Source organism: Panthera pardus, unplaced genomic scaffold (genome assembly GCF_024362965.1).
Source record: "Panthera pardus isolate Hobbes unplaced genomic scaffold, ASM2436296v1 HiC_scaffold_22, whole genome shotgun sequence".
NCBI classification, from domain to species: Eukaryota; Metazoa; Chordata; class Mammalia; order Carnivora; family Felidae; genus Panthera; species Panthera pardus.
Window position 1 is genome coordinate 81609203 of NW_026526788.1, and position 17061 is coordinate 81626263.

At 50.7% G+C, this 17061-nt stretch overlaps 1 protein-coding gene across 3 annotated transcripts in view; it reads left to right on the forward strand.

Annotated features, from left to right (window-relative positions):
- Positions 1–17061, forward strand: part of DOCK1 (dedicator of cytokinesis 1) — a 522147-nt gene that overhangs the window by 136619 nt on the left and 368467 nt on the right. For all 3 annotated transcript variants that reach the window (XM_053910043.1, XM_053910041.1, XM_053910042.1), the window contains exon 23: positions 91–199. In XM_053910043.1, coding sequence (XP_053766018.1) covers positions 91–199 — 109 coding nt within the window. The remainder of the gene's footprint in view (positions 1–90; positions 200–17061) is intronic.

The window sequence follows — 17061 nt, forward strand, 5'->3', positions numbered from 1 at the left end:
GCAGCACCCGTCGAGGCTGTTGGGGCAGGAGCGGACCGTGGGGAGGCCCGGTCTGCCAGGCCCCACAGACTTGTGTGTGCTCCTTTGCAGACTGTACGAAGACAAAGGAGAGGCAGACTTCATGGAGTCCCTGCTACAGCTCTTCCGATCCATCAGCGACATGATGAGGGGCGAGTCGGACCAGACCGTCCGGGTGAAGGTAGGCCCTCGTGTGCAGGAGGACCGGCCGTCCTCAGGGGGCACCGTTAGCCGCAGGGCTCCCGGGTGGGGCGAGAGCGGCGCCTGTCCCTCCTGCAGAGCGTGAACGGGAGTAACGGCCCAGGGGTGGCATCTGTCGTGTGCGTAATCCTGCTCCCTGGGCGTTAACATTTTTTTTTTTCCTTCTTCTTTCGAGGCTGTTAAATACTGTCATTGCTCTCTCTCTGCCCCTCGGCAAGGAGATGTTCTCAATTTCCTTTATGGAAATATGGGGATGCTGAAGAGAGTCATGTTTGCGTGTCACTTGTCAGGATATCTTGGGGGCCAGGAAGAGGTTGTAGATGTCCCAGGCCTCAGTCGGACCGCAAGCCTTGCTGTGGGAATGGGGATATGTCTTCGCCCTACAGCGTGTCTTTTGCTTGCGTAGAAGAGTGAGGAATCCCGCGGTCCCAGGTCCCAGGGACCTCACCGACCACCTTTAATTACTTGCTCTCACCTTGTTGCCCTTTGGAAGAAAGATGCCTTCACCTCTGGTCTGCAGGACGCTTCTGGTGTGGAGGTGCCGGGAGGCAGAGCACAGGGAGGGTCCGTGGAGGAGCCTCAGGGCCCGCACACTCTTGGGCTCCCCTGTTCTGGCAGTTTCCGTGGGGCTGACCTACTGCAGAAGGAGGTGCGGTTTGCAGTTTGCTGCCCAGGCCGATTCCTTCAGAGAACAAGAATCTTCTGGATTAACTCGTGTTTTAGAAAGTGACTTCCCTACTTTGAAGTTTACCATTGAGCCTGGAACAAAGGCGTATGTGCGTCAGATGTGTGTCGCGGGTGCTGTGACCACGGGCACCGGCGCAGCTCGACGTGGATAGAGCCACAGTGGGCCTGTGATCTCAGACGGGGTGCAGCTCTCTGGCCGCGCCGTTGGATTCTTCCATGTAATTTCTTGATCTTTATGTGAATTTGGTATAAAAAGACTAGTGATCTATAGGGAAAGCGATGTGGTGGGTATTTTGAAGTTTTCGGTGAACTATTTTGGCAACTTGATCTTGCCTAAAGCTTCCTTATTGTTCCAGGGTTAAAATTAGCCATGTGTTCAGTACATTTACTACTACATCCTGTGGCATTTCAGAAAAACAGGTGCGGCTGGCGTAAGAATAGATAAAAATTGCAGAAGTTTGAGCCCAGAAGTAATTTTAGATTTCTAAATGTACTCTTACATTATTAAATTTGATTGGGCTTGACTTTTGTCTTCCCACCTCCCTCTATGTCAAGTTATTTAGTGACTGGAGTCTTGCAAGACCTTCCTATGGTGGGTGTTTTATTTTAAGACAGGAGCGAAGTCAGTGATGTTCATGCATGGATTCCGCCTTTCCATCTGCGAGACCGGCGACCGAGCTTTATTTGCAGCGTTGACTCCCTCACTGCTAATTTTGTACCTTGTGTTTTTGCACATTAGGTGCTCTCTCTGCATGTGAGATTTAAAGACTTCCATCCCAGGACCCTGGTTTTTGCATTGTTCTGGCTCTTTAGGTTTTGCTCTGTGTTAATGGAAATACAGTTGTGAATCACGTTCTGTAGAGAGGATATGAAGAAGACTATGGCGTTTCGTAAGGGTTACATGTTGTCTCCCAAAGGGTGGCCCTTGGTGGCCGTTTTGATTTTTGAGATGATCTGTGTGCCCTCCTCTATGACTGGGAAGACCACATGTTCTCGTGCCTTCCTGGCATCATGGGCGGTAAGCTGACGGGATTGGAGGCTGGGGTGGGGGGCGGGCTGCTTTGTCCGCTGGAGCCTGCACCCTGCAGTCACCTTCTCAGAGCTACAGCTGCCCCCCCTCCCCCATCCACCTTGCAGATTGTAGACTCAGCCCCAACATTTATGCCTCAAGGAAGAAAGTGTCAAGAAGAGTTTGGGGAGGGGTACGCCTGAGTGGCTCAGGTGGTTAAGCGTCCGACTTCGGCTCAGGTCATGATCTCACAGTCTGTGGGTTCGAGCCCCACGTCGGGCTCTGTGCGGACAGCTCAGAGCCTGGAGACTGCTTCGGATTCTGTGTCTCCTTCTCTCTCTGCCCCTCTCCCGCTCGCACTCTGCCTCTCTCTCTCAAAAATAAATAAACATTAAAAAGATTAAAAAAAAATAGGAGTTTGGGGAAATAAGTAGCTGCCGGATAAATGTGGCATCAGATGTTGTCAACATTCCTGGCTTCCATTTGACTCCGTGACAGACTTTTCACTAGGGGCGTTTCACGTACGCAAGCACACACACAAGTTCGAGAATGCCGGGGTATGTTTTGTGTAGTGGGAGAGGCCACTACAGCCAACGTGTGGACTGAACGTCATTCACTTCTCTGCCAGGTGGCCTTGGTTGCCCCCACTTCTAGGTCCTGCTCTGGGGCACCCATGTGTTTCTGAAGACAGACTCACCTTTGTGCTGCTTTGCTGTCTTTCAGTTAATGCCCCGAACCTTAGGGCTGCTCCCAGGTCCTGAAAAAAACTTTATTATGGTAGTTAACATACCGATGTATGACCTTAACAACTTATTTATTTATTTAGAGAGAGCACGTGTGCATGCACGAGTGGGGAAGGGGAGGGGCAGAGAGAGGGAGAGAGAATCTCTTCTTTTTTTTTTTTTTTAAAGTTATTTATTTTGAGAGAGCGAGCACGCGGGAGGGGCAGAGAGAGAGAGAGAATCCCAAACAGGCAGCACAGAGCCTGACACGGGGCTTGAACTCACCAACCATGAGATCACGACCCGAGCCGAAACCAAGAGTCGGAGGCTTAACCGACTGAGCCACCCAGGTGCCCCCAGAATCTCAAGCAGTCGCTGCACCGGGCGAAGATCCCGAGGTAGGACTCACGTCTCCCAACCCTGAGATCGTGACCGGAGCCAAAGTTAAGAGTCAGATGCTTAACCACCTGGGCCACCAGGTGCCCGCCATCTTAACCGCTGTCAAGGGTTCGGCTGTGTGGCACTAAGTGCGTTCACACGGTGGTGGACCCACTGCCACCGTCCGTCTCCAGAACTTCATTCTTCTCCCCACGGAGGAGCTCTGTCCCCGGTAAAGCGTGACTCTTGTTCTTTCCCTGCCCCAGCTCCTGGCACCCACCATCCCATGTTCTGTCTCTAGAAACATTTCTATTCTAAGTTCCTCACGCACGTGGAATCACACAGCATTCGTCCCTCCGTGACCGGCTCGTTTCGCCCGGGTAACGTCTTCGGGGTTCATCCTCGGTGTAGCGGCTGTCGGAATTTCCTTCCCTTTTTGAGGCGGAACGGTATTCTCTTGACTGTGTATCCGTTTTTGTTTATTTATGCGTCTGCCGGTGGACGCTTGGGTTGTTTACACCTTTGGGCCATGGCGAATAACGTTCTGAACGTCAGTTTACAAATAACTGTTCAAGTCCCTGCTCTCCCTTGTTTCGGGTATGTATCACATGTGGAAATGCTCGGTCGTATGGTAATACTATGTGTAAGTTTCTGAGGAATTACCATATGCTTTTCCATAGCAACTGTACCATTTTACTAAAAAAAAAAAAAAAAAAAAAAATTGAAATTTGCAATTCCTCAGTGAATTTACCTTGGCGACTATTTGTGGCACCCTCTCAAGCTTGAGGCTCGTCCTCACCCCCCTGCCACCACCTCTGTTCAGCAAGTGGCGCCTGTCTGTCTGCTCTGCTGTGAATCCGCCAGGATCTGTCCGGCATCACCTTTCCTTTCTCGCTTGCCGTCCTGCTACCTGAAAGTAACTTACCTGTGCAGGTCTCCCCGCCCCCCCCTGCCCCTGGGGTTCTGATCAGTCCCTTACCCTTCCTCTCAGTCTAGAATGTTCTGCGTGTATATCAGATGGCCCCTTTCACCTTGTCTATAATCATGGCCAGACATTCTCAACACTCAGCAGGTGCTGGTGGGATCCTTGTCTGCCATCATGCTGCCCTCTTTTTTCTGTCCCACGAGAGGGTCCTTGTGTCCATTGCCATGGCCCTCCGGTCCTGCTCTTTGCTCTCCCCTGCGTGATCGTGGTCTGCCTCTCTCCCGAGTATGACCCAGTGGCCCTCAGATGCGGCCTCGCCTAGCCTGACACAGCCATTCTCTTCCACGGCCTTGTCTTCCCTCTGCCCACCTTTGCTCTGGTAGCACAGATCTGTGTTCGTTCATGTCCTCAGCTTTTCTTGATAAATTTGTGCAGAAAGCGTCTTAACTCCCTACACCCTCAGTGCGGCACCTGCCCTGTCTTGTTTCCTGACTGTATTTCAGTGTTTTCCTAAAACTCACATCTGGCGACAGCCTTGTTTTTCTCAGAAAGCCGTGACGCTTTCCAGCTGCCCGGAGAAATGGGTCAGCTTCCAGTTTCCGCCATTCAGAAATCTCCATAGCCGATCCCGCCAGCCCTCCTAGCCTTTAATTCTTAGAGACACAAGTAGAGTCCCTCCCCTAGAGAACATTAAACATCTGGACGTTGGGAAATCTCCCCGAATTAATTCCGGTGATTGATGGAATCTTGAGCTCCACGCGCTGGAATTGCCACAGCTGACATTCATCGATCGCTTTCTGTTCTAAGTGCTTGACATGGATCCTCTTATTAGACGTCTATGGTTATACTATTAAATAGGTACTACCATTGATTTCAGGTTTCAGAGACGGTAACTAACTTGCCCAAGGCCACATGGCTAGTGTGAGGAGCAGTGATGGCTTAAGTCTGGCTTGTCTGGTTCCAAGAGCCACACTTCTCTTTTTTTTCCATTAAAAAATTTTTTTTTTAATGTTTATTTATTTTTCAGAGAGAGAGAGAGAGAACGAGAGAGAACACGAGCAGGGGAGAGGCAGAGAGAGACAGAGACACAGAATTCAAAGCAGGCTCCAGGCTCCAAGCCATTAGCACAGAGCCCGACGCGGGGCTCGAACCCACAAACCGCGAGATCATGACTGGAGCCAAAGTTGGATGCTCAACCGACTGAGCCACCCAGGCGCCCCCCCTTTTTTTAATGTTTGTTTATTTTTGAGAGTGGGGGGAGGGGCAGAGAGATGGAGACAGAGACTCCGGCGTGGGCTCTGCACTGACAGCAGAGAGAACCTGACGCGGGGCTTGAACTCATGAACCGTGAGATCATGACCTGAGCTGAAGTCGGATGCTCAACGGACTGAGCCACCCAGGTGCCCCTCAAGAGCCACACTTTTCTATTCAGCTCCCCAGGAGGACACTGCTAAGCGCCGGCCGTCCAGTGATTTTCAGAAACAGGGCCCATGCCTGCCATCCGCGGCAGTGGACAACAGCTCTGTGAGGCTTTGAGACTGTAAAGGCATGAACAGCATTTCTGGTGGGCCTTTCCATCCCAGTGGACACATTCTATGGTCACTCGTGAAGCAATTAAAAATACTTTGACTGTGTGCCCCCAAATGGGTGTGTCTGCAGGGGAGTAAAGGGAGTTTGATGGAGCTGGTCACGAAGGCTTCTTGGAGGACCGAATCTCGGGCTTGGACCCCCTTTGTTGGCGGTGGGTGGTTCTCTTTCTCGACCCCTCGTGGATTGCGGTGCTGGACTTGGGGCGGTGGGGCCTTGCAGTCAGAGTGAGCACAGGAATTGCTGCTTTCCCTGAATTCCAAAAATATTACTAACATATTAGCTGTGTGGGATGATCCTAGAAAAGAATATCCTGCCTCCTCAGCATAGTCTGCTTGTGTGTCTGTGGCTGCGAATTCCAGAACTTTCTCTAGAGGGGAACTTTGACCGTGATCCACAGTAAGAAATAGATATTGGGGGTATGTGTGTCTGAAGCTGAAAAATGTTTCATGAAAAGGTTCTTACCCTTATCCTATGTGCTTCCCTCTGGCATTTTCTATTCTTGTCTGGTACCCTTTAGTCTGTTCTGAATTAATGTATTTCTCTAAAAAAACCCACAAATACACAAAAACCAAATTGCTCGTTGACAAGCACTCAGTTCTTTTCCTGAATGGCTCGCACGTCTCACCCCACATTTGAAAAATGCTGCTTCTCACCATTCTTTAGGTTTCTTCTGGTGTTCCTTCTCTTCGGTTTAGCATGAGAATATGATTCCTTTTCTGTGTGTCTCCCATTGTCTCACAAAGCTGGAGGCCCCCGCGGCCCAGCAACTTTGCCTCACGGTGTGTGGTTTGGAGGGGGGTGAAGAGTAATTGAATTTGAGGCCCCCAAGCTGAGGTTGGCTCACGGATGTGGGGGGCTTTGTCTTCCTTCCCGGGGCTCCCCCTCGGTACAGGCTTCCTTTTAACCATTCACAGTGTCGTTTCTGTCTGGCCGCTTCTGGAAGGGATTGTGTTGGGAATAAGTTGCGCCGTGATAGCGGTAAATGCCATTTTGGGTGAGTTTTGTCCTCTGAGAAGCTGTTTCATTTCCTTAAAAACCATATCCTGGCTTGAAATGAGCAGCACTCACTTGCTGTATGGCTTATCGAAAATTCTTCCTTATCAGAAGATTTTGTTGCTTTTTGTCCATTTCTTTAGTTTTAATGTTGATTTATTTATTGAGAGAGAGAGAGAGAGAGAGAGAGCGTGAGCGCATGAGCAGGGGGAGGGGCAGAGAGAGAGAGAATCCCAAGCAGGCCCCACACTGTCAGCACAGAGCCCGACATGGGGCTCGATCTCACGAACTGCAAGGTCATGACCTGAGCCTAAATCAAGAGCTGGACACTTAACTGACTGAACCACATGGGTGCTCTGCTTTTTTTCTGTTTCTAAGCTCACATCTGGGGTCCACACTGCCTGCCACAGATTTGGAAGTTTAGGAAAACGATCGCATGGTATTAGCGATGATGACAAATAAGGATCCGAAGTCATAGGGCTCCCTTGCGGGTGAGGAGACAAGGCTCACAGGTGACTCTTGACCTACCGGGGGCCTCGTTTACAGAAATTGCTGCTGCCCGCTCTGCCCCTGCCTCCAGAGCCCTCCTGTTTTGTGCTTCTTGTGCTGTGTTCGAGATTGCGGAAGGATGTGAAGTCTTAACGGTTCTCTTAAGCCATGCGGGTGTTTATTGTGTCCTTGGCCTCAGTTATAAATGTAACTGTGATCTTGTTAGAAAAATGGAACATGCCAAAACGTTGATTAAGAAAAATAAGACTCGTTTATCATTCGCCTCCCATAGATTAATTACACCGTTGCGTGGTTTTGTTTTTATGATGGCGCGCTTTTTCTCCGTGGCATCATCAGATATATTATATATGAGGATATGTGGTATATATGATCTGTATATACGTGTATATTCATGTGTATGTATATATACGTGTATATACATGTACTTTTACAACTTTTATTTTGTTCCATGTATATTTCCCTGTATCCTGTAGTGCTTTTCAAGAACATATATTTTTTTTTTTTAATGTAATTAATTGTCAAATTGGCTAACATACAGTGTGCACAGTGTGCTCGTGACCTCACGGTTACGTCATAACTTAAGGACTCGGTTTTCCGTGTTTGGGAACTGAGATTGATCCTAGCTCTCGTCTCCAATTATGGTGGTTTAGGAAGCCTCTGAGGCCGGCGCTCTCTGGGCCGCAAAGCCCTTGTTCCCCCTGGTTTGCTGGGAGGCAGCCAGATTTCCACATGCTGCCGAGTCCTGTGAAAGCCGTCCCCAGAGCTGTGCGGACGCGCCCCCAGATTACGAGTGTGTGCGCCTCTGGTCTGCATGGTTGTGTTCATTGAGATTCCACCTTACTGCCCACCTGGTGGGGCCCAGCCTCTCAGGTTCAGAGTTGTGTGGCTGAAGAGCCATTCCATCCTGAGAAGTTACCTGCTCCCGTGGCGTCTGTCTCTTGGTCGTGGGTTAGTGGCCGCGTCGGGCAAGGAGGTGAGAGCTGTGTCGTCCTCCTCCTTTGCCCTGGACGGTTCTGGGTCCGGAGGGAACCAGCCAGGGAGATGAGGCTGGAGATGGGGCACCAACTACAAACAGTTAAACGGTTTCTTGCTCTGTTTTGAGGTTGAGGGGCGGTCGCGGATCGTGTTGACTAATCCCATCGATGCATGTTAGGACTTCGCTTGTCTGTCTCTCATCACCCGTGTGGACACGGAGGGGGTGGTTTGAATGGCCACCTTCCAGGTCATGTTGGGGAAAACCCTGTTGAACCAGAACACCCGCCGCTGAGGGTCTGAGGCTCAGGGGAAGCCGGCATGAAGGGAAGAGCTGAACCTGATTGAGAATCAGTGACAGGCAGGCCTTCCAGAGTGTTCTCCTGCTGACCCGAGAGGAGAGGGAGGGCCCAGACGCAGGGGCTGCGGGGACAAGCCACGGCTGGAAGCGGCGTCAGCCTCCTAGGGCTGATGTACCAACGTGCTGCGAACGTGGCCTCTTAATAAGAACCTTATTCTCTCAAAGCTCCTCCTGGTGCTTGTCTGAGGCTGGGCAGCTGTCACGGAGTATTCTAGACTGGTTTCCCCCTGACGGGGTGGAGAGAAGATTTCTCTCCGGTGATTCTTACCAGGGCACTAATCCCGTCACGGGGCTCCACCCTTATGGCCACATCTCATCTCAACCACCTCCCCGAAGTCCCAGCTCCTGATACCATTGCACTGGGGCGCAAGGTTTAGACATATGAATGTGGGGCAGGGCGGGGGGACACAAACACTCAGACATAACAGTGCTCTAAGAGAGAGTCTGAGGTGTGCCCTTCTCCCAGCTCTTCGGTGGCTGGCAGTCGTCGTCAGTCCCTGGCTTGTAGACCCATCCCCCCCGTCTCTTGTTTCCCTCTTCACACCATGTTCCCCTATGTGTCTGAGGTTTTGAGTCTCTTTTCTTCTTCTAGGGACACCAGGCCTCTTGAATTTAGGGCCTACCCTATTTCTGCATGACCTTGTGTTAACTTGAGTCTGTCTGCAAAGACTGTTTCTAAGATAAGGTCACTTTCACAGGTACTGGGGGTGAAGATTGGAACAGATCTTCTTCTGGGACACAGTTCAACCTACAGTGGCGGTCCGTGTGGACTCCACGTGGGTGAGGAAGGGCCGGGGCGGGGCGGCGGGGTGGGGCAGGGCACCTGGCGTCAGGAGCCCAGACCTCAGTGTGCGCCCACACATCACCTGGAGGTCTTGTTGAAAGGCAGATTCTCACTCGCTAATTCTGGGGAGGGGACCCAAGATTTCTCATGTCTCATCGGTGCCCACTTAATGCTGATGGTTTTGATCCCTGGGTTAACACCTGGAATTGGAAGTGGCCAGGGCTCACCTAGTGTCGAGAACGTTCTGGCTGCTGGGTCAGCACCAGCAGGAGGGAGGAGGGCATGGGGGTCCAGGCTCGGGCAGCTTTCTCTTCAGGGCTGGCTCCACCCGGGCTCCCAGCCCCCAGATGCCCGATGTTCTGGGCTATTCCGATTTCCCAAGTTTTCCTGATAATGCAGAAGACGAGACACTTGGAAGTGAAGTCATGACTCACATCAACAGAGAAGAAACAGGCAAAACAGAACCACAGGAAGGTGAAGAAAATAGTTTATGACTTGCGCTTAGTAAGCCTTTAGCTCCAAGTGCTTCCGATTTCCTCACACAGCTTTCTGGCCTGTGGTTTCCAGACCCTGCAGAGAGTTCCACAGTCTGGCTGAGGGATTTGAACGTATCAGACCCCACGCTTCCAGCTTCTACCAGACTGATAGTGTGGAGAGCAGTTGCCCAGCCCTGGGCTTCTGGATCTCTCTTCTGGCCACAGTGCCTTTCAGGGGGGGCTCCACAGTCCTCTTGGCTGCTGCCCCAGGATGCTTGAGGTACTACCCATGTGCTCAAGACGTGAAATGAAGCTGCCTGTCTGGATAGGCTTGCTGCCTTGACCGCCTCCCCCCACCCATTGGAACCATGCAGCCCGCCGCGGCAGTGGCAGAGATGAACGTCCTTGCTGTCGCCGTTCTCCTCCAGGAAGCCAACCGTCTGTGTTGGTTTTCCACCGGTTAGAGTGCTTGGGCATGAGTATTTTTACGGTCCATCATAGATACCATTCGGTTTACTGCTTCTTTATCATTCCATCACAAGCACCTTTCCATATCAGTGAGCAGTCATAATTGTAATTGTGATGGCTGTGTGCCCGTTCAGAACGTGCCCCTGAATTGATGTGCATTCATTTACTTAATCAAGTGATTTTTCATCATATTAATTTTTTCCATTGTTGAATATTATGAGTTTGCTTTTAGCATTTTAAGCCTGCAGTGAATGATTTCATTGATTAGTTGGTGGCATTTGTCTTTTTACAATTTCGTGGTAGGTTTCCTTCGTGCAGATTATCCCCATGTTCGTACCTGGGTCAGAAGACAAGACTTTAATTTGGGATTGCAGAGGAGCGCCTGGGTGGCTCAGTCGATTAAGCGTCCGGCTTCGGCTCAGGTCGTGATCTCACGATTCGTGTGTTCAAGCCCTGCATCTGGCTCTGTGCCGACAGCTCGGAGCCTGGAGGCTGCTTCGGATTCTGTGTCTCCCTCTCTCTCAGCTCCTCCTCCGCTCACACTCTCCCTCTCTCTATCAAAAATAAACAAACCTTAAAAAAATTTAATTTTGGATTGCAGAATTCCAGGTGTTTCCCAGCCATCTCCGCTGTCCTGCCCTCTGTCATGATGCTCACTGGGGGAAAGAACTCCTTTGAATTTGTGGCTCTCGTGATTTCCTTCTCTCTGCCCCTGACCTTGGCCTTCAAACGTCTCTCCCCTGAGCTCCCCTCCCACATGTGTGCCCTCTGCCTCTGGTCCCCCCACCCTCCACCAATGGGCAAGGTGTCATCCAGCCCTCCTCCCTCCATCACGGTTGGGGTTTATTCAGTGTTCCTAGGAGTGTGAGCAGGCCTCATAGACAGGTTTATGGCTTGCACCTCATCCTTCATTTGTTTGGTCATTCATTTTTATTATTTATTTATTTGTTTATTCACTTATTTTAGAGAGAGAGTGTGTGAGTTGGGTAAGGGACAGAGAGAGAGAGAATCTTTAAAAAAAATTTTTTTATTGTTTATTTATTTTTGGGAGAGGGAGAGAGTGAGTGAGTGAGGGGCAGAGAGAGGGAGACACAGAATCCGAAGCAGGCTCCAGGCTCTGAGCTGTCAGCACAGAGACCAACGTGGGGCTCGAACTCTTGAACCTTGAGATCGTGACCTGAGCTGAAGTCAGATGCTTAACCGACTGAGCCACTCAGGCGCCCCGAGAGAGACGATCTTAAGTAGGCTCCATAGTCAGTGTGGAGCCTGACGCGGGGCTTAATCCCACAACCCTGGGATCATGACCTGAGCTGAAATCAAGAGCCAGACAGACGCTCAACCAAGGGAACCACCCAGGCACCCCAGGGTCATTTACTTTTAAAATGCGTTGAATATGTTCATTCTGTGTGCCAGGCATTGGGTACAAATAACATCGGAGTGGCTTTAATTCTCATGGTGGTTGCATTTAAGAGGGAGCTGGAAATTAACCCAATAACTAAACCCATCCATATATAGTTATAGATTATAATACTTGATTTTAAGCACATCAAAGACCTAATTCCCTAATTTTAGATTATAATGAGTCCTTTTAAGGAAATGTAAGGGATAGGATGACCAGGTATATCGGGGGGTGTGGGGGATTGGAAGTAGTTTGGGGGTTCGAGGAAGGTTCCAAGGAGGAGCTGGTTAAAGGAGGTGGGAGAGTTCCAGGTCGAGGCAGCAGACAGGAAGGTGTGTGTTGCTCTCATGAAATTCGAGATGATCCGTGGCCGTGGCTGGACAGAGCGGCGAGGAGAAGGTCAGGACTGCAGGGAGAGAATGGTAGGGTGCACCTGGACGCCTGTGCACCTCTTAAGGATCCAGAAAGCCACCCGGTCAAGTTATTTGGGAAGGGCCCGGTCAGGTCAGACTTGGCTTTTCAGTGGGTCACTTGGGCTGCTGCCTGCAGGATGAATTAGAGCAGCTGAGAGAGGAGATAGCGGGGTGAAAGGCTGTCACGGAATCCAGGTGACAGACCGCGGTGCTGGGGCCCGAGCACAGTTCTCCAGCTAGGCACTATGGACGACATTCGGGGCCGAAAACTCTTGGTCCCGGGTGGCCGTCTTGTGCAATGTAAGACGTGTAGCAGCATCCCCAGCATCTACGCACGGGATACCTGCCCCAGCGTGGACAACCAGCCGCGTCTCCAGCCAGCTCCTGGGGTTGGGAGGGCAAAGTTACCCCTGGGTGAGAGCCGTGTGGCTGCAGTCCTGGTGAAGAGGTTGGAGTAGCAAATGGAGACGTGCCAGTACAGTCTGCAGGCTGTGGTGGGAGACCTGATGTGCGAGGTGAGGACGAGGAAGGGAGGTGTCATCGTCGCCTACCAAATCTTTGGCCCAAGCCCGTGCGTGATGGAGAGGCGTGAAGCAGCAGGTGGAGGCTGTGGAGTGTGTGGGCTTTGGGGGCGGGGTTCTCCCGAGACCCTGCTGGGAAGTTACCGCTTTCCGGGAATTGCTGTGTTCGCGACTCTGCTCCCTCCGTCATGGGAAGCCCGGCTCTGTGCAGCCGTCGTGTGCTGATACGTCCTCATTTACTTCCCGTGGCGTGTTCTGGATGTTCTCTGCATGTGCGTCCACCTGCTGTTTCCAGCTGCACTGCTGTCTTTCAGGTCTGGCTTCTCCTATCCTTTCCTCTTTGGACAGCATCCTGTTTCTACCCGTCGTCCGGTGTCTGCTCAGCGGTGCTATTGGTCCTTCGGCTGTGGGCATTTGTGCAGATGCAGGGCCCGTCGCTGCCGGATGCTTGGTTCCGTAACACCGTGGACGGAAATACAGAGCCCAGACTCCCATATGGTTTGGAGAGAGTTCGTCTGCTGCTTCTGTCCAGCCGGATCGTGGAGCGTGAAATAACCCTAATCCCTCGTATGCGTGTGGCGCTCTTACGTGTCAAATCCTTTGGATACACGCCGTCTCTGATCCTCCTCGCGGACACCGTGGTGTCCGTTAGAAGTAATCTTGGAAAGTCTCTCTAAAGGGATGGGCGGAGAACATAATCATGTAGAAAGTCCGCATTTTGATGGCTGCATTGTTGACGGAAACGTTTACATCCCACATCCACTGGTTCTTCTCGGGGATCTCTCCGTTTCCGCTGTCCTGTGGGGCCCCTTTCCAGCTTGCGCGCAACTGACTTGTGGAACGGTATTTCTAAATGCATTTGCTGTAGGTTTTTGTAGATTCGTTTCTGTATTTTGTGTTTCTGTGGAGCAAGGCCTGTTTTGATGGCAGATCGCGTCAGTCTCAAACAGGAGATAAATACATGGGAAGATACTCCAGCGGATGGAAAAAAGGACTCAATAATGTGAAGATGTCAGTGCTTCCCAACTTGAGGGATAGATTCAAAATCTCCGTACATGTCTCTACGGGTATTGACAGCCGATTGTGAAGTTGGTGTGGAAAGCCCAGTGTGGAGGGGGAAGCCAGGCAGGACGCTACAGGAAGACGCCAGGTCTTACTGTAAAGCTGCAGTAATCTCGTTGCACGCGCCCAACTCCGATTCGGTCGAGGAGGCAGGAAGAGAATTGATTCATGGAGCTAGGGCGTCCGAGGCATTAGACAGGCATGACCATGACCAGGGCTTAGAAGATACCCTCCTCGGCTCAGTCGTCTGTCTCTCTCTGTTCGAGGGGAGAATGGCCTCCAGTAGCCAGAGGCTTGTATTTTCTTACTCTTTATATTCCTAGAGGACACAGGGGGACCGTTTCTCTTTTCGTGTGCGTAACAACCCTCAGAATGAACCCTCGTCAACCTTTTTGGTGTACAAGAGTGACCATCCCTGAAAGGGAATGACGTGGGGGGCGTTGGAAAGAGAGAGCACAGCTTTGTGGTGCAGAGAGTGTGGAGAGAGAGCCAGAAGGAGGGCCCGCGTAACGTTTGTTAGCGTAGCTGAAGCCGCTGCCCGTTCGTGACCTTGGGACATGGTCCCTGCGGCACGTTTCTGGACTCGTCTGCTGGCTGATGGAAAGGGGTGGTTAAATCCTTCATTTAGGATTGGTGTTCCAGCCGGCATGCCACCTAGCCCAAGCTGAGGCCCAAGAAGAAACCAGACCTTAAGTAGGCCCAGGAAGAATCATACTGAGGAACGTGCCGGCAGGTACTGTCGCATAAGCAAGTGTGAAAAAGGAATATGTCCTGCGTGCACTTAAAAGAATCCTCAGGTCTATTATAGAGAATAATGAAAAATTTCATTAAAACCATTGTACAGAACTTTATGGCAGAATAAATTATTTTTGTGCACGTACTGATGGAATCACGGACTTTCCGTGGAGCCAGATTTCAAAAGCATCCACGTAGTTAACTGTGGGGAATCGGAGAGCTGGGGAGTGGGAAAGTCACATCCCGAGTTTTCTCAGTAATGTGTCTATGAACCGAGTGGTCCTGTGAGGGAGGGTCAGCCTGTAGTTCTCCATCCCTCACCCGTTGCTTTTCCCGTGACATCCTGAGTCAGATAATAAGTTTGTACATTACACCGGCTTTATTTAGAATCCTGCGCCAGGCAGTATAATTTTGATGAGAAGCTGAGCAGTATTATTCTCTATGAACTGTGAATGTGACACTTTTATAATTCAAGCAGAATTATTTTTCCCTTGGGAAATCCTATGCATCCAATATGGTACATTGAATTAGGGAAGAGGTAAAGGGGGAACAAAGCTATAAAAGGTGTATCTTATTAAAACAAAGCAGGTTTTATTCTTGCCTGTGTAACCTTTAGACACAGTGATTGATTCTTAGTCAGGCACTAATTTTGTTTTTAGCATAAATTGTCTTCTCTCCAGTTGTAACGACTGAGGAAGAACGAGGTCCTCATCGTCTGGTTGGGTCAAAACATAACAAAAGCGGGATTAAATTGCGAAGAGGGTATTTTCATAGCACTTCAGATCATTGTGACCTTCTGCATTCTGCGTGGTCAGCACTCAAGGTGAAACGCCCAGTTGCTGCGTCTGAGAAAAGAGGTGTCGGCCAAGTCCTCTCGTTGTTTTCCTTGTAAAGAAAAGGATCAAGGATCCTTGTAAAGGATCAAGAAAATACTCTCGCTCCTGCCGTTTGTCAGTCCGGTCTTCTTGCGATAGTTCCCGGGTGGGCCACCACACTTGATAGGGTGCCCTCGGTGCATCCTTCCGCGGGGCGGCTCCGTGGATCTGTTCCCCCAGAAGACACCTTGCTGATTTACACGGTCTACGGGTTGGCCCGTTCTCCTTTCTGCTGCCGTAGTTTTTCCAGGTCCACACAGTGGACGTGATGGCACACGGCTGGTTCAGCAGCACGGAGGTTTGCTCCAGGTTACACGATTCCTTGACCTTTCCCCTTAGCGTGTATCTTAGTATGTGTCAGCCACTTAGCGTCCCATCCTCCCGCTGCAGCCACAGGTACCCTCGGAGCGGTTGGTGGCCTTGTGTGGTAGTGAGCTGGGTGGGTGCCGAGTGTTCTTTGTCATTTCTTATTAAAACTTGGCCTGAGCCAGCAAAAACTGGGGGAGGACTGTTTTCAAGTGAGATTTCCATTTCTTTATTTTGAGTGCTTCTCAAAGACAGGTGACAGAAAAGAATAAAGTACAGTTAAAAAAAGCCCACGTAAATCTACCACTCAGAGATTACTTTCTGTCAGCCCGTGGGTTATGAGCGATGCTGTATGGATTGTATGTGTGTTTTTACGTATTTATTTGTAACATTTTTCTTAAATGTTTATTTATTTTTTTGAGTGAGACAGCGTGAGCGGGGAAGGAACAGAGAGAGAGGGAGACACAGAATCCGAAGCAGGCTCCAGGCTCTGGGCCGTCGGCACAGAGCCCTACGTGGGGCTCGAACTCACGGACCGCGAGACCGTGACCTGAGCCGAAGTCAGATACTTAACCCACTGAGCCGCCCCAGGCACCCCTCTATGTGTTTTAAAAGGAGCCAGTGATAAATACATGGCAGGTGTTGTCCTGTCCTCGGTTTCCCCATACCATGTGTGTGACCGTCTTTCCATGTGCATAGGTAATGCCTTCTTACTGACACAGAGAAACTTGCTGTTGGGTGAAATCAGCATCCCATGAGATGATCAGTTGAGAGCTCCTTGACATCCAAAAGCTCAACCAAACCAATCAGCAGAGATACATTAAGGAGAGACAACCAGAAAGCAGGGGTCATGGTGTCAGCCCCAGTGGGAACGTTGGAATTCAAGACCTAAGGCAGAGTCCCTCCTGATGGCGTGGGAGGGGTCTGCAGGGTGTGTGGACGGCGACTCTGAAGCATCCCCGGCTCTTCTTACTGCCCCAGTCCTGCAGAGTCCTTTCCATTCCTCCTTGTTGTCCTCCTCCGCCCTGGGATGGACCTATGTCTTGGGTCTTCTCCAGCCAATGCCGGGCTCTCTTCTGGGCTGGGCTCAGCTTCCCCTTTGCCCTCTACCCACGAGCCAGCTTCCTTATCTTCTTCCAGGGCCTGCTGCTTTATTCTTCCAGCTGGCACTTCCGAAGCTGGATTTCTCCCCCTTGTTTCTGTTTGCGCACAGAACTTGAGCGGTGTCTCTGGTACTTTCCTCCTGGCCTTCTGAAGGCAGGCAGGTGCCCGAAGCCTGTGTGTTCACAGTACGTAGGGACCTGCTGCTTCTGTGGGAGTGGCCAGAAGGATTCTTCTTGAATTAAAAAAAAAAAAAAAAAAGTAGTAACTTAAACTTTGTGCAGTTTGGCTGATGTTTATTAAAAAAATTTTTTTAATGTTTATTTATTTTTGAAGGAGAGAGAGAGATAGAGTGTGAATGGGGGAGGGCAGAGAGAGAGGGAGACACAGAATCTGAAGCAGGCTCCAGGCTCTGAGCTGTTGGCACAGTGCCCGACGTGGGGCTCGAACTCACGAACCGTGAGATCATGACCTGAGCCCAAGTCCGATGCTTAACTGACTGAGCCACCCAGGTGCCCCTGGCTGATGTTTATTAAGTTCCTTCCAAGATATCAA